The 21,801-nt window shown below is 38.6% G+C and overlaps 2 protein-coding genes across 9 annotated transcripts in view; one reads left to right on the top strand and one right to left on the bottom strand.

The window, feature by feature from the left end:
* The window catches only part of C11H12orf4 (chromosome 11 C12orf4 homolog), a 52,297-nt gene extending 37,852 nt beyond the window's left edge, over positions 1 to 14,445 (bottom strand). For 2 of the 5 annotated variants that reach the window (XR_009009728.1, XM_057556691.1), the window contains exons 1-6: positions 14,201 to 14,442; positions 12,394 to 12,596; positions 10,271 to 10,416; positions 7,640 to 7,821; positions 3,848 to 3,947; positions 3,636 to 3,757 (exon numbers count right to left, since the gene is read on the bottom strand). Coding sequence is in view for 4 of the 5 variants with exons in the window: in XM_057556691.1 (XP_057412674.1) it covers positions 3,636 to 3,757; positions 3,848 to 3,947; positions 7,640 to 7,821; positions 10,271 to 10,416; positions 12,394 to 12,571 (728 nt within the window). In the remaining variant the exon portion in view is untranslated. Of the gene's footprint in view, positions 1 to 3,635; positions 3,758 to 3,847; positions 3,948 to 7,639; positions 7,822 to 10,270; positions 10,417 to 12,393; positions 12,597 to 14,200 lie in introns of all 5 variants that reach the window. The other 3 variants (XM_057556692.1, XM_007170210.2, XM_028163516.2) reach the window with 3 other exon arrangements.
* A 148-nt stretch (positions 14,446 to 14,593) lies between these two features.
* The window catches only part of RAD51AP1 (RAD51 associated protein 1), a 44,062-nt gene continuing 36,854 nt past the window's right edge, over positions 14,594 to 21,801 (top strand). For all 4 annotated transcript variants that reach the window (XR_009009780.1, XR_009009781.1, XM_007170205.2 and 1 more), the window contains exon 1: positions 14,594 to 14,749. Coding sequence is in view for 2 of the 4 variants with exons in the window: in XM_007170205.2 (XP_007170267.1) it covers positions 14,733 to 14,749 (17 nt within the window). In the remaining 2 variants the exon portion in view is untranslated. The remainder of the gene's footprint in view (positions 14,750 to 21,801) is intronic.

Here is a 21,801-nt window from a genome sequence, read left to right as displayed (position 1 = left end):
CTGCTGTAGAAAATGAAGCCTGTGGTGGACTGAAGAACAGAAACCAAACACAGCCCGACTGCTGATTAGATTTCCATAACCTTCACATCAACGGCCTGCTCATTTCTGGGCATAAGTACTATTGACCTCAGTCTCTTCTTTTCTAATACACACAACAGGCAGCATTCAGTTTAAACAAGAGAGAGAGAAACAGAGAGGGGGAAAGACCCAAAACAGCAAGCAAAAATAAATAAATTAATAAATAAATAACCCACTGTCAAGAGAGAAAGCAATCAACAGAAACAGACTTAGACATGACCCAGACATTGGGGCTAAAAGAAAGGGACTTTCAAATAACTATGACAATATGCTAAAAGATTTAGTGTAAAATAACACACAAGGACAGATAAGGAATTGCAGCAAAGAGAGAAGTACTAGAAATAAAACATGATATCAGATTGATGATCACAGATGTCAATTCCTTTGACAGGCTCAGCAGCAGACTACCAATCATTTTATGATGCCACCATTACCCTGATACCAAAACCAAATGAAGATATTATAAGAAAAACAAAGTTACAGACCAACATATATATAGTGGATATATTTATTTACTATTTTATAGTGGATATATTTAAATTTACATATAATATATATGAAATAATACATCATGAGTTACATGTATAAGTTTGAACTATAAAATTTCTAGAAGAAAACATAGCAGAAAATCTTTGTGATCTTGAATTAGGCAATGATAACTGAGATAAGAAACAAACCATTTAAAAATTGATAAATTGCACTTAATTAAAATGAAAAACTTTGCTCTTCAAAAGAAACCATTAAGAAAATGAAACAACAAGCCACAGGGTGAGAGAAAATATTTGTAAAACACATATCTGATGACAGACCTGTATCCAGAATATATAGAGAACTTTCACAACTCAATAATAATAATGGAAAAAAAAAAAAAAGGAGAGGTATGGACAGAAGATCAGCATGTGAAAAAATGTTCAACGTTAGTAGCCGTCCGGGAAATGCAAAGTAAAACCACAATGAGACGCCACTACAAAACCTACTAGAATTGCTAAATATCAACACCAAGTGCTGACGAGGGTGAGGAGCACCTGGGACCCTCACACATTGGTGGTGGGAACGCAAAATGGTATAGCCACTTCGGAGAACCAGTTTCTTAAAAAATTAAACACATCATGGATTTTACTTCCCATGTTTTCCAGCAATCCCACTCCTAGGTATTTACATAAGAGAATTATAAACATATGTCTATAGAAAGACCAGTATGTGAATGTTTATAGCCGCTTTATTTATAATTGCTGAAATACTTTGAATGCCCACCACTGAGTGAATGGATAAACAAAGAATAACAGAGCAATAAAAAGGGAAGAACCACTCATAAATGCAACAACATGAATGAGTCTCAAAAGCGTTATGTCAAGTGAAGGAAGCAAGACACAAACTGCTACATACAGTTTGATTCCATTTATATGACATTCTGTAAAAATCAAAATTACAGGGACAGAAATCAGATCGGGTTGCCACAAGCTGGGCAAGGGGAGGGGGGTTAATATAAAGGTATAAAAAGGAAATGCTATGTCTTGATTGCAGTGATGGTTTCATGACTAATTAAGTTTGTCAAAACTCATCAAAATGTAAACCTAAAACAAGTGACTTTTACTTTATGTAATTTATCCTTCAATAGACCTGACTTTAAACAAAAGGGCAAAAACGGACATATATACACTACCAAATGTAAAACAGATAGCCAGTGGAAAGCAGCTGCATAGCACAGGGAGATCAGCTCGGTGCTTTGTGACCACCTAGAGGGGTGGGATAGGGAGGGTGGGAGGGAGATGCAAGAGGGAGGAGATATGGGGATATATGTATACGTATAGCTGATTCACTTTGTTATAGAGCAGCAACTAACACACCATTGTAAAGCAATTATACTCCAATAAAGATGTTAAAAACACAAATAAATAAACAAACAAATAAATAAATTTTAAAAATTGATCAATCTCATACAGGAGTTCTATACGTAGTTATGTTGAAAACAGGTTTCTGCTCCCCAAGGAAATCCCTATCAAAAAGGAAAGCAAACTAACCAAGTCACAGTAAAAATACTCTTTCCTAGGAAAATTTCATTTTTAAAGCAGCAGCAGCTAGAGGCCAATATTTACACAAAGGAATTGATCCTATAGAATGAATTTCTGAAACTAGAGCAGCAAAGCAAGAGATAATTTTTGTAGCAAGGGGCTTTCTTAGCTTCCATAGGTTGATGACTTCCTACTTTTTTGACCACAATATAGAGTACATATTTCACATTTTGGCTCAATACACACATGAGTAACGTGCTGATATTTTTTTCCCTAGTCTACTCTACTCAGTTCTGTTCCATTCAATTCCATTCCATTTTATTGTCATTTTTAAAAGTCCAATTGGAAAGTAAAGGATCTAGCATGGTCCCTGGCAGACTGCAACCAGCAATTTGAGAAACACCATTGGACCTTATAGTACACAGGTGTTCCCAGCCTGTCTGTTGCCTCACATGTCTCTTTGTATTGTGTTCAGCACTATTTTCATTTGAAATGAGGAGTATATATATGTTAGTGTCCAGGAGGTTATCCTATTTCTAATTATAAAAAATTGTTTAAATATTTCTAAGGTGTTGTCTTGGGAAAAACAACAACACAAATGACAGATTATAATACGAGATGATACAGACAGTGTCAGGTAAATAGTTTAATGATAATCCATCCATCTGCCTGGTTTACACCCATCCCATAAATATTTATTTATATGCCTGTGTCAAGAGCTAGACACTTGACAAAGACCTGGGTATACAACAGCAGAAAAACAGACATGGTTTTTGTCTTCAAGGCAAGACAGGTGGGGGAGAATGACATTAGACAAATAAAGGGCAAAATTGAAATGTTTATAGCATACACTAGAAGATGCTGGAAATAGGATTATTATACTGTACTAAATATATTCTCAATCGGATGTACTTTAGGATTTGAAAGAAGAAATTCTCAAAGGTGAGTACACAGCCAGGAAAGAACAGGCACTGTCGAGCTCTAGGGCAACACATGAAACACAATGTATTTAGGCCATAAGGCACCACACAACTTGTGACTTATGGAAAGTCCTCTAGACTATTCTGGTACCTTGTACATGCTTCTGTTACTGCACACATCATTCTGTACAGTACTGTTTTATTCACAGGTCAGTGTCTCTAGAATGTAAGCTCCACATGGGCAGTTATCTTTTTTTGGCTCTTCTGCTTAAAGAGTGCTTGGCATTTAAGGTGCAGTCGACCAGTGTGTATTGCACTGAAAGGAAACCAGCTTAAGGAAACAAGAGACAGTAATGGCGGTATTGAGGTATACACACCCACAAGATCTACAAGGCTAAGTTCTAGGGGGGAAGTCACTACTGTAAAGCAGCCAGTTACCCGCCCCACCCCGCAAATCATCCACATAAAGTCTATAAAATGAAAGGTGTTAAAAGAAGTATAAATTACCTTGAATTTTCACCGGCAACTTAAAAATACCTACAACTAAAAAGGTCCAGTTTTACAACAAATACAAACTATTACTGACAATGACCTTCATCTAATAAAAACAACACCCGATTAATACCTGAGAGAGCTGTTTTTGGGGTTTTTTAGGTCTTGATGAAGTTTCATCACCCATTCCTGATACTCTTGCTTTTGAATGGCAGTCGACTGTTTTAATTCATTGGACCATTTATTTTCCAAGTCCTAAAAAGAGACAGTGCACTGACTAACTACTTGTTTTACAAAAATAAATAAGTGGAAAATGCAATCCATAAGTCATTACACTTCACTCACCTGCTGGGATTCGAAATGCTGAGCAGCCAGTGAATTTACATCTTGATCTGTCAGTGATTTTCCCAGTTCCTGCATCACTTTTTCCATTTCAATGCCTTGTCTGAACCATAAATAAGCAGATCAGATATATTCATCAAATTTTTAACACAACCACTCTGGATTTATGGAACAACCTCTACAAAGTCAAAAGAAAATTTTTGTTTTCTAGGACTATGTCCAGTTATGGCAACTATACTACCTGGAAGGCACTTTGAAGCCTTGCCAATGGAGATGTGGAAATTATAATGATAATGTCAGATAATATCAACAACGTCATTTGTGCAGCTAAATTGGAATCTAAATTTAGTGCATAAATGAAAGCATTCAAAATCTAGGTGATCTTTCGACTTCCATGGCTAATATTTAAAAGGCTGCAGATTTTCACGAAGAAGATACTCTGCAATTCCAGCTTAAATACATTTTCTTTTTATTTGAACATGAGTTAAAGTGACTTCAACCTTCAAAAGGTACTTTGTATTATAACCAGAAGCTGCCAATTAGGTTCTAAGGATCAAGCTGGTATTAAGTCACAAGGTTGGTTCCCTTTTTAGAGGAATATGAAATACATTCTGAAGATACATTTTAGTCTTCTTCATTTATCCAAATAAACGTGCAGAAATTAAAAATGGTTTTCTCTACGGGAAAAGCTCATCAGCGGTGTTAGAAGCTCAGATAATGGTTATTTACGGGGGAAACAGGGGGTGACTGCCGGCTGGGCAGGAGGGAGCCTTCTGCGGGGCTGGAAGTCACTTCTTGACCTGGGAGATGAGCACACGGGGGTACGTACTTTGTGAAAATTTACTGAGCTGTATACCTATCGTTTATTGCCTCTTCTGTATGTGTATTATATTTTAGTAAGTTCATTAAAATTATCTTCTAATAAAAATGTATTTTAAAAGTTTGTTCTGAAACATATTTCAAACAAACTTGTAAACAACGAAACATAGACATGAACTAAAACGATTTTACTATCATTCTAGTCAATTTAAGTAAATTGTTCTTAAAAGAGAACTTATGCTTATTTATAACAACTGATTAAGATACTTTTATGTATATGATAAATGAAACTCATTCATATGTTATACTTCTATACATTTCTATGTATACCTTCTAGTATTAAATATTCAATATCACTTAATTCCCACTTGACTATAAGTGGGCAGGTAACCCCATTAATTTTTTTTTTTTTTTTTTTTTTTTAATTTTATAGCTACTTTATTTATTTATTTATTTATTTATTTTTGGCTGTGTTGGGTCTTCGGTTCGTGCGAGGGCTTTCTCTAGTTGCGGCAAGTGGGGGCCACTCTTCATCGCGGTGCGGGGACCGCTCTTCATCGCGGTGCGCGGGCCTTTCACTATTGCGGCCCCTCCCGTTGCGGGGCACAGGCTCCAGAGGCGCAGGCTCAGTAATTGTGGCTCACAGGCCCAGCCGCTCCGCGGCATGTGGGATCTTCCCAGACCAGGGCTCGAACCCGTGTCCCCTGCATTAGCAGGCAGATTCTCAACCACTGCGCCACCAGGGAAGCCCCCATTAATTTTTTAATAACTACTAGAGGTCAGGTGAAGTATGTGCTTGCAAGTAAGATTGTTATTTAAAACAGAAATAACTACTAAGCATTAATAAATATAAACTTCGATACAAATATATTAATATTTTACATTACACATGTTCCCTCTAGTGGATAAAGAGTATCACTGCCACTTTTAAGTTTCAAAGATGTATCTTGAATCTGATTTGCTAAAAGAAGCAAATTTCCAGTGAGGAAAAAGAAGACTAATAAATAATAATTCAACAAATAAAATTTCACGAACATTTATTTCACCCTAAATGTTTTAGAAGTGCAAGTAGTTAATGATACAGTTAATGATGCAATATATATTTTCTATGATTAAGATCAAAGAAAATTTTGTTATTTTTCAGATGAAATACTAACTATCTATTGGCTCAGTATGTCTGGTGGGGTGATTCTGACAACCTGTATATTATCTCGAACAAACTTAGGAAAGAAGATCATTATAACTGTATTGATGCTATACTGAGAGAAGTTCTTTTAAAGATGTAAAATGGAGTTAAAATGAAAGGAGAAATGAGAAAAGGTGTCACTTCTGCTCATGAATTAGATAAATGAATTAAGCACCAAAATTGTGGGTGAACTTCCATCAATGAATTCCAACTCACCATTAGTTATACTGTTCACCTTTGCAAAAAATATTACCTACCTTAAAGGGAACATAGCTTATTTTTATTTTTTAAGCTAACAGTTTGGACATGTGAAAAATAAACTATAAAACTGTTCTTAAAATAAATGTATTCAAATACTGTTTATACGTTTGGGTGGGAAAAAGCAAAGCCCCATCAAGAAGTCTGGCCAAAGGACATTTCAAAAAATAACGTAAACCAAAACAAACCCCTGCTGAAAAACCATTCCACGACAGAAAATGTATGCGAAGTACTAGTAAATGCAGATAATTGGTAAGTTAATTCAGATTCCCCAAAACTGAAGAGCTTTGTGGAACGAGAATCTTCTTCCAATTTAGATAAACAACAACTGTAGAATACTGACGGCCAGAGATGAAATTTTCTGGGCGGTGGAGTGAGCAGGCAGCAAAGTCGACCACAGTTTAGCGCAGCTCACCAGCTGAATGAAAGCAGGAGTGATGGCTACTGACATGAACTACAGAGAGCCAGGCTGGGCATTTTCTAATACACCTAGATACCTAGATGGGCAGAATGAGTGCAGTCCCAGAAAACCTGAGATCCAAGGACAGATTCAGAATGAGATGAAGATTATATTATTTAAAGTCCTGGCAGGAAAAATCAAACAAATGTAGTTCAACAGAAGGTAATTCATTCTTGTTAGGTAATTATACTTACATATTTTAAAAAAATCTAATCTGTATTTCATTCTTAAAGTATGTTCACAATATTACTGGCTAGATAATAAAGAACTAGAAGAAAATCAAATTTTTCCCTCAGTAAAATGGGGATTATGACAGTAGGATTGTGCTAAGAGATCAAGTGAGACAGGGCATCCGTTATGGACTGCATGTTTGTGTCCCCCCAGAATTCGTATGTTGAAACCCTAACCCTCAATGTGATGGTATCTGGAGGTGGGGTCTTTGGGAGGTAAGTAGGTTTAGGTGAGCTCAAGAGGTTGGAGCCATCCTGACGGAATTAGTGCCGAGAAGAGGTGCTACAGCTGTCTGTCTACGAGCAACACACCAGGAGCACGCACTGAGGAAACACCACGTGAGCCACATTAAGAAGGCACTGTCTGCAAGCCAGGCAGCGGGTCCTCACCAGACACAGAGTCTGCTGGCACCTTGATCTTGGACTACCCAGCCTCCGGACGGTGAGAAATCAATTTCTGTTGTTTAAGCCACCCAGTCTGCGGTATTTTTTTTTCAACAGCAGCCTGAACTAAGACAGCATCCAAAGCACTTTGCACAGTGCCTGGGACAAAGCAGACCTTCAAAAGAGGTAAGCTATCCCTCTTATTAGAACTAAGAATAGATAAGACCACCGTACTTGTTTAGGTAAATCACTGGAGAAGTTCTATAAACCTATGAGGACCTCATCTTCCCAGATGAAATGACAGATTTAAATGCATAAGAAAATTAATTTCTAAAGTTAAAGATTCTTTTCTATTCTATTCTTCAATTTTATAACAAAATGAGAACAAGCTGTTCTGCAGCCCATCAATATTTGATGACATAACATTTAATTATGATAATGCAAGAACTTTGAAATACCTCTCTCGTAATTTTTTCAGCTCCACATCTCTTTCGCCAATCAGTTCTGAGATACTGACAAAGTAATTGTGTTCCAAATTTAGGAGAGTTTCAGAGGCAGGAGAATGGATTAGGTCATGGTACACATCTGCGAAATCTTCATCCCAGCTGGGCTCCTCAGGCCTTGCATGCTCTAATGTGGTCTACGAGATGAGACACGAACAGTCTTAAATCCTGATGTAGTATTTTTATTTAACACACTACTAGAGAAGTGCATATACTATGATTCCATTTCTGTACATCAAAGGACAGAAAAACCCTCCATCTATCTATGTGTATATAGGTTACAGAGGATTATCTGAATATACAAAAAAAATACAGAAAGATGTCAACTAAGTTGTTAATGTGGGTTACCTGGAGGCAGGGGTAAGGGGAAGGCGTTAATGTGGAGGAAGAAATAGGAAGTGCTCACAATAAAAAAAAAAAAAAGGTAAGTAAGCTAAGATCCCATTTCTGTGAAACCCAAACACACTCGAAGGGGCTGTTTTGGCAGAGTGGGACTTCTGACGACCTTTACTTTGTATTCTAAGGTGCTGCATAACAGAATAATTTGCATATATTAATATATAATCAGAAGAGGCTTTCCATTATTAAAAATATATTGCTACGAAAGGTTTTGTAGGCTATATATTTAGAGAATGAGGTTACCTACGCAATAACACTGACCTTGAAAACCCAATTCATGCATAGGATTTTATATCAAGATGTACATTTGCAATTTTCTTTTTTTTCTTTTTTTTTTTTTAAATAATTATTTATTTATTTATTTATTTATTTTTGGCTGTGTTGGGTCTTCGTTTCTGCGCGAGGGCTTCCTCCAGTTGCGGCAAGCGGGGGCCACCCATCATCGCGGTGCGCGGGCCTCTCACTATCGCGGCCTCTCTTGTTGCGGAGCACAGGCTCCAGACGCGCAGGCTCAGTAGTTGTGGCTCACGGGCCTAGTTGCTCCGTGGCATGTGGGATCTTCCCAGACCAGGGCTCGAACCCGTGTCCCCTGCATTGGCAGGCAGATTCTCAACCACTGCGCCACCAGGGAAGCCCTGCAATTTTCTTACTCTGAACTTTTCAAGTATTGTTTTCTTTATAAAATGTAGGCATGTTTTAAAGTGTATGAAAACAGTAGCTATCAAAACGATAAAGGGACTGAGTAAACACCAATAAACCAGAAAAACAGAAACATGCAGAGAGGCAGAATGGAGATGCCCCAAGCACACACACAAAGCCATCCGCGGGACAGATGCCTGTCCCCAGGCGTGCGCCGGGCCGGCACATCTGACACACACAGCGCCCTCCAGGGGAGGAAACTGGCATGCTGGGAAGTCCCCTGTCAAAGGTCATACAGTTTAAAGGCAAAAGTGGAAGTATTTTTTCTATTATTGATCTTGGCGGACAGACATCTATAAAAAAGAATAATCTAAAGTCTTCCCTTTTCAAAGTGAAAATGTCAAAAACTGAATCTATGACAGGACTAAGAGTAATAATTTACCTTAAATAAAACAAATGGATAAATGACAGAAACAGGTATTTTGAACTGGGTCAATCGGGTCAACTTTTCCCCTTGTTTCCTTTCACTTATCCTTCGATTGACTGCCAGATCAGGAGAGAAGAGTTTCAGAAGACCAGCTGAATCTAGAAGACGGATTTCATCTACCCCACGCCTCTGAAAACCTGAACCTGGATTCTCATAACTGCTCTACGTCTCTAGACCCCGGCACTGCTCTAGAAATTATAACCAGCCCATGTGACTTAAGCCTTGTTCCAAATTCACATCAGGCTCGGGCTGAAGTTTTGCAGGAAGGAGCCAGGGCCAAATCACAGGGATCTGCTTGGCCCTACGTAACACCAGACATTTGGAAACCCCATGAACCAGATCTGCTGACTACATAGTTTTCAGCATCAATTTAAAACCCAGCCTAGAGTGAGCCTTGTGAACAGGCAGAAGCTACCTACACGAGAAGCACTGAACAGAGCTCCTATTTGACCTAACTCGCACCATATTCCCTCAGGAGAGGTGCCCCTAAAAAGGGGGCTGTGACAGCCGAGAGGAAAGGGCACTGAGTAAGGGCCTGTGGAGAAACTACTCCACGTCCAGGCCCATCTGGACTTCTCTGTCTCCTCCATCACTATACTTTAAAAACAAACAAACAAACACACTCACAGAAAAAGAGATCAGATTTGCAGTTAACTGAGGCTGGGGATGGGGGAAGGGGAAACTGGCTGACTGCAGTCAAAAGACGCAAACTTCCAGTTATAATAAGTACTAGGCAGGTAATGTACAATGTAATAAATATAATTAACACTGCCTTATGGTATATATGAAAGTTGTTGAGAGTAAATCCTAAGCGTTCTCAGCACAAGAAAAAGTATTTCATTTTCTATTTCTTTAATTTTGTATCTATATGAGAGGATGGACGTTCACTAAACTTGCTGTGATCATCACTTCGTGACGTGTGTAAATCAAAGCACTATGCCGTATGCCTTAAGCTTACACGATGCCGCACGCCAACTACATCTCAATAAAGCTGTAAGGAAAGAAATCCTCATCAAAGTTCAGAATATCCTCAAAATTTACAATGTGATCTATTTTTTTACCTCCGCATAAGCTCTGGCCCATGTACTTGCCAGCTGATGTAAGTCTACTTCACCTGACTTCACAGCTTCCAGGGCTGCTTCAGCATCTCTGTCATAATCTTTGAGGGATTCTTCTTCGATAAACTGGCTCAGAGCTTCTTTTAAGTCTGTAACAGGGACAACGAATACCATTGTCAGTACACATAAATAGGGAACATTTTACCTGGCTAAGCATTCCAATGTCAAACTTTATTTCATCAAGCTTAACAGAATGTCTAACTAAAATAGTGTCTTAACAGAATGAGACAATGAGAATACCCTTAACCCTTAACAGAATGTCTAACTAAAATAAAATCAGCTTAGGGGATCATTTAACTAATCTCACAATTATTCTTCTTTACAATCACAGGTTATTGAATGGTCAAAATTCTTAACTCTGACATACAACCCTGATACTAATTTAAAATGTTGGGACTACCCTGGCCGTCCAGTGGTTAAGACTTCGCCTTCCAGTGCAGGGGGTGTGGGTTCAATCCCTGGTCAGAAAGCTAAGATCCCACATGCCTCATGGCCAAAAAACCAAAACATAAAACAGAAGCAATATTGTAACAAATTCAATAAGACTTTAAAAATGGTCCACATCAAAAAAAAATCTTAAAAAAAAATTAAAAATGTTAATTTCTTAAGCCTGATTCTTTATCTGAAACTGAGTAGGGAAAAGCACATAAAGACCTCCTACAGATTTAGAGCAGCTAAAGGTTTCTGTATTTAAATGAGTTTCCTATATGACTTTCAAGGGTATATATTGTTACAGTCTGAATCTGAGAGAGAAATTGAGTGATTAGCATACTAAAACTGATTTATTTCAGATGATCTACAGTTCCAACTTTAGAGACACTATTCAGAGATTGCTTTGAGGATATAAGAAGACCATGGCTTTCATCTTGGGCACTTGCTCCCTCACTCTCTTAGGTTGCTGGCCCTCGTGGAGGCCAGCTGCAGGTCCTGAGGTGACCCTATGAAGAGGCCCACATGACAAGGCTTGACAACAACCTCACAAGGGATCTTGGAGACAATCCTCTGTCAGTAGAGCCTTCAGGTGAGACTGTAGCCCTGAATGATGGTTTGGCTGCAACCCCACGAGAAACCCTGAGTCAGAGGCACCCGGCTAGGTTGCACCTGCATCCCTGAACGACAGTAACGGTAAGGACAAGATAATACATATTTGCTGCTTTAAAAAAAAAAAAAAGACTGATTGAAGAGCACTGACATAGAAACCAGGATACCTGGGTTCTGGTCTTGGCTCTGTCATTATATAACTTTGGACCAGAGGTTCTCAGTCGTTAAGATGCATCAGCGTTCCTTGAAGAGCTTACTGGAATAGATTGCTGCATGCACTCCCAGAGTTCCTGATTCAAAGGGAATTGGATGGACCCTGCCCAATAATCCACATTCCTAACAAGTTCCCAAGTGATGCTGTAGCTGCTGATCAGGGAACAATTTTTGAGAATCATTGCGTTGGGCAAATAATTTAACCTTTCTAGGTACCAGTTTCCTTATTTGTACAATGAGATTGTGCTGGAAAGTTTCTATGTTCCCTTGTAACTTCGACCTTCTATGATCCAACATATTCTCAATTAAAACATTTTCCCTCATCTGTAGACAGAACACAGACCTTTTAACATGGTTTAATACAGACTTTATTAATGACTTTATGGAATTAATTTAGGTAAGCAAAGATTATTGAAAGACAGGTACCCCTTCTCTCCCATGACATCTCAGGAATTGAGGACCGGATCATTAAAAGGGCAATGCATTTAGCACGTAGCTAGTGATAGCTGACATGCCTTATGAATCCATCCAACTACATTAAGAGGTTAAGAGTTCTAATCCAGACTCTGTAATTTTTCATATTTAATTTTAATTTAATTTTTATACTAAAATGCCTAATAAACAATTACAAGGGATAGAGAAAAAAACACTCCATAAAACAAAGGTCTGGGGAACCTTTTCATTCTTGAAAGCTTCACATTTTGTGGTTGTCTCCAATGCTTCTTAGGTTTATGTTTTCTAATATAAAACTTCTAATGACAGAGACTATAGGAAAATAATGAAGCGATATTTTAAAAGAAATCAACCCTCACCTTTTTCTATAAAGCATGGTAAATCGTGCAGCAGCAGCAGACGGCCATGTAAATGACTGGCATTCTCTTGAACAGGAAATCTGAGAGGCACCCTCAGTTCTAAGCACTGACCTCCCACTTTGAATTCATACACAAATTCCCTCTCTCTGTTGCAGAATCTTTCTCTGTTTTTCTTCATCTTCTTTGGCAAGATTTCTACAGAACTAACAACGACAAAAAAACTCAGCGGGTTATAAGTCCATTTAAAAAAACCATGATGTTTCATTATTACTGTTCCACTTCTAAGATGTTCTCCCACTCAGAGGTTTTATTTGTGTGACTCTGAGCTGATTATTCTATTTCCCTACGTTTCTCCCTGCATTTTCATCTTCATGATGAAAACAAAGTGCTTCTTTTTTTAAGGAAAAGGTTCTTCTAAACTTCATTTAAGAAAAAAATTATGCCCACAATATACTTAGCATTCCTAGGCAGAGTTCTCAGGAATAGGTAAGGATCATGGAGAGAAGAACAGAGAGGATTCTTAGGAACAGATGCATGGTGGGTGGATACAGTTCATGAAACACTTGGTGAATACAAAGTCAAAGAAACAGATCAGGGACCAACAATTTATCTTGAAGAGCTTAGAGGTGGTGGGTATGAGATCTGATTGGGGGTGGAGAGAAGGGAGACAGTGCTGGAAAGATTTCCATGAAGGAAAAAGATACACAGAAAGTGGAAAGTACAGGACAGCCCACAAGGCAAAGTGGACACTATTCATAAAGAAGAAAAAAAGAATACATCCACTGAAGATTTACTTATTAGCCTCCTAACTGGACTCCTGTCCCCAAGCATTTCCCCGTCAAATCAGTTCTCACACTATTCTCTACACTGAAGTCACAGCAATCGTTTTAAAGTGCATATCTGACCATGTTGCTCATCTGCTTAAAATCCTTCTATGACATTCTTTGTACGACTCAGGATACAACACAAACTCGTTAACGGAGTTTACCACACCGCTGCTTATACCTCCAAACTCTTATTTCAGCACCTGCACCCCCTCCGCCCCAACACACAAATCCACAAACTTTATTTTCCAGCCATACTAAACTTCTTTCAATACCAAACCTCTCTTTCCACTCCCAACCGTTCTGAATGTTTTTCCTTTGCCTAGCACACGCTTACTGCTCTTCTTTCCTTGGCCGCATCTCAGCTGAGATAGGCCCCAGGAAACCTTTTAACTTGTAGGACTGTCATTAGGTTTAATCAAATAATAAATACGGAGCATCCGACAAACATAAGATGACCAATAAATGGAAGCTAGTAAAAATAATAAACAATAACAGGAAGCTCTATAAGAACATATCAGTTAAAAAAAAATCAAAGGCTGCTAAATGAGCACACATGATGCAGGCAAAGGCAGTAAAAAAAAACATTTTGCAGGGAACTGAAAATTACGGAAATATGGGCTCATGGTCTCATCTTGCTTCGAGTCATAATTTTCGGCAAACAAAAACCATTAGCTCTGGTTTCAATTGGTTCAACCTTTAGCCTTATTGTGTTTCAACAAATTGATACGTTAGCTCTCTCTCCCCGATCTGTTATTAACAGCAGGGCTGAAATCAAGCAAGGTTTCCGTACAATTACGGGATGAGAGGAGGAGAGCTGAACCGAACTCATGCAGCCAGTCGAGTGGAGGTTCTGAGGCTTAAATGAGTCAGGGAAGGGAGGGCAGACAAAGGGCCGAGAACCCACGGCCGAGTGAGGGGAACGGCCCCCGGTTAGAGGGTTTCGGTCTGAGGGGGCTTCCTCGCTCCGGTCGCGGGCTCACCTCCCCTCGTTCCGAGTCTCCTGCTGTCCGCACACCCGGCGCTGTCAACCAGCCGCGGTGCAGGGACCGTCAGCTGACTGCCGCCTTGTTTTTACAGCCGGAAGATCAGCTCCGGCAGATTCGTCCTCATCTTTTCCTCTTTCCCGGCACCCCGTGGAAAATTCCTCGGTCTAAGTGTCCCCTTGGTCCATAATACCTGAGTTTAATCATTTAAAAAGTGTAAGAAGGTGTATTTCTACTGTTATTGTCCATTTCAGAGACAGCGCAGAGGTCACCGTCGTGACGAAAGTGCAGCGGCGAAGCACCAGCTCGGCTCTGGCAGACCGGATGCGGAAGGGCGGTGCCTGGAAGGGGCGTGAACTTACGCGCGTTTCTCAGAGCGCCTGCGCGCCCGCGGGGATGGCCGGCGAGGATTGGAGGACTGGCGGCGGGACGGAGAGTTTCGAGTCTGGTTTTGCGCGGGAATTGGAACGGCCGCCGCCGCTGCCGACAGGAGCCTGCGAGCTGCAGGTTTCCAGCCTTGGAGGGGACCATGGTGCGGCCTGCGAGGTGAGTAGTTCATGGCATCCGGCGCGGATGGGGAGGAAGGGCAGGAGGACGCTGTAGGCCGCGTCACCTGCATGGGATGGAGGGAAGGGCCCGAGGACCAGGGTAGCGATGGTGGGACCGACAGCTAAACGCTCTAGACTCCAGTGAGAGCTGCCGCTCCTCGGAAAGGTCCTAGCGTCCAAGCTGTTCCCTTCTCTTGGCTCCTTTGACAGTTACTGCCGTTTCTTTTACCCACCCCGTTCAAATAAGGCCTGGTTACAGCGCTTTGCATTTCACCAAGCTCCTGCTTACGTGTTATTTCATTTGTTCGTCCCTATACTTCTTTGAGATAGAAAGTTTGGGTCTCCCTAGTTTATCAATTTAAACTTCTGGGCACGAAAGCTAGTTTACCTGAGTCACACAGCTAGTAAGTTACAGGATAACACGCAAACCTAAGCCAGCTGGCGCCAGATTCTCTGTGTTTTCCATTAAATGTACTGTTTGAAACTATTCCTCCAGTTAACCTCAGTCGAGCACCATGGAGGCCTAGGGTCAGCCGTTCATTTAGTAGAATTTTGAATATATTTTCTTTTGTGCTGTTGGTATATATTTACTAGGTATATATATTTACTAGGTGCTGGAGGTTGCAGTCTAGTCAAGGGGTGAAGTTAGGAGACGGAAAATAAACATGGCAATGTGAGAGAGAGTGAGAAGGAGGAAAGCCCTACTTTAATTTTAATTTAAAAAAAAATTCTATTGAAGTATAATTATTTATAATGTTGTGTTTCTGGTGTACAGCAAAATGATTCAGTTTTATATATACATATGTATACTTTTTCATATTCTTTTCCATTCTGGTTTATTACAGGATGTTGAATATAGCTCCTTGTGCTATACAGTAGGTCCTTGTTGTTTATCTAATTTATTTATAGTAGCTTGTACCTGCTAATGCCAAACTCCTAATTTCTCCCTCCCCATCCCCCTTCCCCTTTGGCAACCATGTTTGTTTTTTATGCCTCTGAGTCTGTTTCTGTTTTGTAAATAAGTTCATTTGTATCATATTTTAGATTCCACATGTAAGTGATATCATATGGTTTTTGTCTTTTTCTGACTTACTTCACTTAGTATCATAATCTCTAGGTCCAGCCATGTTGCTGCAAATGTCATTATTTCATTCTTGTTGATGGCTGAGTAATATTCCATTGTATATGTATACCACACTTCTTCATACTTCATCTGTCAGTGGACATTTAGGTTGCTTCCATGTCTTGGCTATTGTAAATAGTGCTGCTATGAGCATTGGGGTGCATGTATCTTTTCGAATTAGAGTTTTCTCCAGATATATGCCCAGGAGTGGGATTGCTGGATCATATGGCAACTCTATTTTTAACAAGAATATGCTTGGCTTTAATATCCTGTGTGAGGCGATGATGAGAAGAACGCATAAAGCACGCACGTCTATGATGGTTGTCTTAAGAAAAACAACTTGCGAGGTTGTTTGAGTTGTGACCCTCTTTTTCATAGAACACCATTTTCACTTGCAAGAACAACTGACTGACAAACTGGGTTATTCACACTTGGGTAGTTGGCAGAAGATAAAAATGAAAACTAAAGTTTCATTTAGTGCAGGGGAAGGAGGAAGGAAATTATTCTATTCACTTTGAATATCACTTTCTTCTGTTGCCTTCTAAAGTTGTGTAAAGATTTGTTTTCAGGTGTCAAGTACAAAGACACTCACCATGTTTTAAATGTCCATTGCATAATGAACATTATTTAATATTGTGGGAGATAAAAGAAAATGGCTTTCAGTGTCAAGAAGTTTATAATCTAATAGGGAAGACAGAATGCATGTATAAAACAAAAGAATACCTACAACAGGAACTTCTAAATGCCCAACAGCAATTAAACACTGTAAACTTTGAGTGTTAATTATATTGATTATTCTTACTTTATGTGTTATCTAAATTAACTTTCTTCCTTATCAGGTATATCCAGTATAGTTATACCTTTTTCAGCTAATGCTAAATCCATGTGGTAAAATGTGAATCATGTTTTTAATTTATATATATATATATATTTTTTACTGCTCATTTCCCTGCATCTTTTTTTTTTGAATTTTTGAATTTTATTTTATTTTTTTATACAGCAGATTCTTATTAGTCATGCATTTTATACACATCAGTGTATACATGTCAATCCCAATCTCCCAATTCATCCCACCCCCACCCCCACCCCCCTGCCACTTTACCCCCCTTGGTGTCCATACGTTTGTTCTCTATGTCTGTGTCTCAATTTCTGCCCTGCAAACCGGTTCATCTGTACCATTTTTCTAGGTTCCACATATATGCATAATATACGATATTTGTTTTTCTCTTTCTGACTTACTTCACTGTGTATGACAGTCTCTAGATCCATCCACGTCTCAACAAATGACCCAATTTCATTCCTTTTTATGGCTGAGTAATATTCCATTGTATTTATGTACCACATCTTCTTTATCCATTCGTCTGTCGATGGGCATTTAGGTTGCTTCCATGACCTGGCTATTGTAAATAGTGCTACAATGAACACTGGGGTGCATGTGTCTTTTTGAATTATGGTTTTCTCTGGGTATATGCCCAGTAGTGGAATTGCTGGATCATATGATAATTCTATTTTTACTTTTTTAAGCAACCTCCATACTGTTCTCCATAGTGGCTGTATCAATTTACATTCCCACCAACAGTGCAAGAGGGTTCCCTTTCCTCCACACCCTCTCCAGCATTTGTTGTTTGTAGATTTTCTGATGATGCCCATTCTAACTGGTGTGAGGTGATACCTCATTGTAGTTTTGATTTGCATTTCTCTAATAATTAGTGATGTTGATCAGCTTTTCATGTGCTTCTTGGACATCTGTATGTCTTCTTTGGAGAAAAGGCTATATAGGTCTGCCCATTTCTGGATTGTGTTGTTTGTTTTTTTAATATTGAGCTGCATGAGCTGTTTATATATTTTGGAGATTAATCGTTTGTCCGTTGATTCGTTTGCAAATATTTTCTCCCATTCTGAGGGTTGTCTTTTCGTCTTGTTTATGGTTTCCTTTGCTGTGCAAAAGCTTTGAAGTTTCATTAGGTCCCATTTGTTTATTTTTGTTTTTATTTCCGTTACTCTAGGAGGTGGATCAAAAAAGATCTTGCTGTGATTTATGTCAAAGAGTGCTCTTCCTATGTTTTCCTCTAAGAGTTTTATAGTGTCCGGTCTTACATTTAGGTCTCTAATCCATTTTGAGTTTATTTTTGTGTATGGTGTTAGAGAGTGTTCCAATTTCATTCTTTAACATGTAGCTGTCCGGTTTTCCCAGCACCACTTGTTGAAGAGACTGTCTTTTCTCCATTGTATACCCTTTGTCATAGATTAGTTGACCATAGGTGTGTGGGTTTATCTCTGGGCTTTGTATCTAGTTCCATTGATCTGTGTTTCTGTTTTTGTGCCAGTTCCATGTTGTCTTGATTACTGTAGCTTTGTAGTATAGTCTGAGGTGAGGGAGTCTGATTCCTCCAGCTCTGTTTTTTTCCCTAAGACTGCTTTGGCTATTCAGGGTCTTTTGTGTCTCCATACAAATTTTAAGATATTTTGTTCTAGTTCCATAAAAAATGCCATTGGTAATTTGATAGGGATTGCATTGAATCTGTAGATTACTTTGGGTAGTATAGTCATTTTCACAATATTGATTCTTCCAATCCAAGAACATGGTATATCTCTCCATCTGCTGGTATCATCTTTAATTTCTTTCATCAGTGTCTTATAGTTTTCTGCATACAGGTCTTTTGTCTCCCTAAGTAGGTTTATTCCTAGGCATTTTATTCTTTTTGTTGCAGTGGTAAATGGGAGTGTTTCCTTAATTTCTCTTTCAGATTTTTCATCATTAGTTTAGAGGAATGCAAGAGATTTCTGTGCATTAATTTTGTATCCTGCAACTTTACCAAATTCATTGATTAGCTCTAGTAGTTTTCTGGTGACATCTTTAGGATTCTCTATGTATAATACCATGTCATCTGCAAACAGTGACGGTTTTACTTCTTTTCCAATATGTATAATATCATGTCATCTGCAAACAGTGACAGTTTTACTTCTTTCCCAATTTGTATTCCTTTTATTTCTTTTTTTTCTCTGATTGCCATGGCTAGGACTTCCAAAACTATGTTGAATAATAGTGGTGAGAGTGGACATCCTTGTCTTGTTCCTGATCTTAGAGGAAATGCTTTCAGTTTTTCACCATTGAGAATGATGTTTGCTGTGGGTTTATCGTATATGGCCTTTATTATGTTCAGGTAGGTTCGCTCTGTGCCCATTTTCTGGAGAGTTTTTATCATAAATGGGTTTTGAATTTTGTCAAAAGATTTTTCTGCATCTATTGCGATGATCATATGGTTTTTATTCTTCAATTTGTTAATATGGTGTATCACATTGATTGATTTGTGTATATTGAAGAATCCTTGCATCCCTGAGATAAATCCCACTTGATCATGGTGTATGATCCTTTTAATGTGTTGGATTCTGTTTGCTAGTATTTTGTTGAGGATTTTTACATCTATATTCATCAGTGATATTGGTCTGTCATTTTCTTTTTTTGTAGTATGTTTGTCTGGTTTTCATATCAGGGTGATGGTGGCCTCATAGAATGAGTTTGGGAGTGTTCCTTCCTCTGCAATTTTTTGGAAGAGTTTGAGAAGGATGGGTGTTAGCTCTTCTCTAAATGTTTGATAGAATTCACCTGTGAAGCCATCTGGTCCTGGACTTTTGTTTGTTGGAAGATTTTTAATTACAGTTTCAATCTCATTACTTGTGATTGGTCTCTTCATATTTTCTATTTCTTGCTGGTTCAGTCTTGGAAGGTTATACCTTTCTAAGAATTTGTCCATTTCTTCCAACTTGTCCATTTTATTGGCATAGACTTGCTTGTAGTAGTCTGTTAGGATGCTTTGTATGTCTGCGGTGTATGTTGTAACTTCTCCTTTTTCATTTCTAATTTTATTGATTTTAGTCCTCTCTCTTTTTCTTGATGAGTCTGGCTAATGGCTATCACTTTTGTTTATCTTCTCAAAGAACCAGCTTTTAGTTTTATTGATCTTTGCTGCAGTTTTCTTTGTTTTTATTTCTGCTCTGATCTTTATGATTTCTTTCCTTCTCCTAACTTTGGGCTTTGTTTGTTCTTTCTCTAGTTCCTTTAGGTGTAAGGTTAGATAGTTTACTTGAGATTTTTCTTGTTTCTTGAGGTAGGCTTGTATAGCTATAAACTTCCCTCTTAGAACTGCTTTTGCTGCATCCCATAGGTTTTGGATCATCGTGTTTTCATTGTCATTTGTCTCTAAGTATTTTTTGATTTCCTCTTTGATTTCTTCAATGATTTCTTGGTTATTTAGTAACGTATTGTTTAGCCTCCATGTGTTTGTGTTTTTTACGGGTTTTTTTTCACTGTAATTCTTGGTTATTTAGTAACGTATTGTTTAGCCTCCATGTGTTTGTGTTTTTTACCGGGTTTTTTCCACTGTAATTCATTTCTAATCTCATAGCGTTGTGGTCAGATAAGATGCTTGATATGATTTCAATTTTCTTAAATTTACTGAGGCTTGATTTGTGACCCAAGATGTGATCTATCCTGGACAATGTTCCATGTGCACTTGAGTAGAAAGTGTAGTCTGCTGTTTTTGGATGGAATGTCCTATAAATATCAATTAAATCTGTCTGGTCTACTGTGTCATTTAAAGCTTCTGTTTCCTTATTTATTTTCATTTTGGATGATCTGTCCATTGGTGTAAGTGAGGTGTTAAAGTCCCCCACTGTTATTGTGTTACTGTTGATTTCCTCTTTTATAGCTGTTAGCAGTTGCCTTATGTATTGAGGTGCTCCTATGTTGGGTGCATATATATTTATAATTGTTAAATCTTCTTGGATTGATCCCTTGATCATTATGTAGTGTCCTTCCTCGTCTCTTGTAACTTTCTTTATTTTGAAATCTATTTTATCTGATATGAGTATTGCTACTCCAGCTTTCTTTTGATTTCCATTTACATGGAATACCTTTTTCCATCCCCTTACTTCCAGTCTGTATGTGTCCCTAGGTCTGAAGCGGGTCTCTTGTAGACAGCATATAGATGGGTCTTGTTTTTGTATCCATTCAGCAAGCCTGTGTCTTTTGTTTGGAGCATTTAATCCATTCACGTTTAAGGTAATTATCGATATGTATGTTCCTATGACCATTTTCTTAATTGTTTTGGGTTTGTTTTTGTAGGTCCTTTTCTCCTCTTGTGTTTCCCACTTAGAGAAGTTCCTTCAGCATTTGTTGTAGAGCTGGTTTGATGGTGCTGAATTCTCTTAGCTTTTGCTTGTCTCTAAAGCTTTTGATTTCTCCATCGAATCTGAATGAGATCCTTGCCGGGTAGAGTAATTTTGGTTGTAGGTTCTTCCCTTTCATCACTTTAAGTATATCATGCCACTCCCTTCTGGCTAGTAGAGTTTCTGCTGAGAAATCAACTGTTAACCTTATGGGAGTTCCCTTGTATGTTATTTGTCGTTTTTCCCTTGCTGCTTTCAATGATTTTTCTTTGTCTTTAATTTTTGCCAATTTGATTACTATGTGTCTCGGCATGTTTCTCCTTGGGTTTATCCTGTATGGGACTCTCTGTGCTTCCTGGACTTCGGTGGCTATTTCCTTTCCCATGTTAGGGAAGTTTTCAACTATAGTCTCTTCAAATATTTTCTCTGGTCCTTTCTCTCTCTCTTCTCCTTCTGGGATCCCTATAATGTGAATGTTGTTGCGTTTAATGTTGTCCCAGAGGTCTCTTAGGCTGTCTTCATTTGTTTTCATTCTTTTTTCTTTATTCTTTTCCGCAGCAGTAAATTCCACCATTCTGTCTTCCAGGTCACTTATCCATTCTTCTGCCTCAGTTATTCTGCTATTGATTCCTTCTAGTGTAGTTTTCATTTCAGTTATTGTATTGTTCATCTCTGTTTGTTTGTTCTTTAATTCTTCTAGGTCTTTGTTAAACACTTCTTGCATCTTCTCGATCTTTGCCTCCATTGTTTTTCCGAGG

The sequence above is a fragment of the Balaenoptera acutorostrata genome, chromosome 11 (genome assembly GCF_949987535.1).
Source record: "Balaenoptera acutorostrata chromosome 11, mBalAcu1.1, whole genome shotgun sequence".
In the NCBI taxonomy this organism is placed as follows: domain Eukaryota; kingdom Metazoa; phylum Chordata; class Mammalia; order Artiodactyla; family Balaenopteridae; genus Balaenoptera; species Balaenoptera acutorostrata.
Note: the sequence above shows the minus strand (reverse complement) of the source record. Positions and strands in the feature narration are given on the sequence as shown.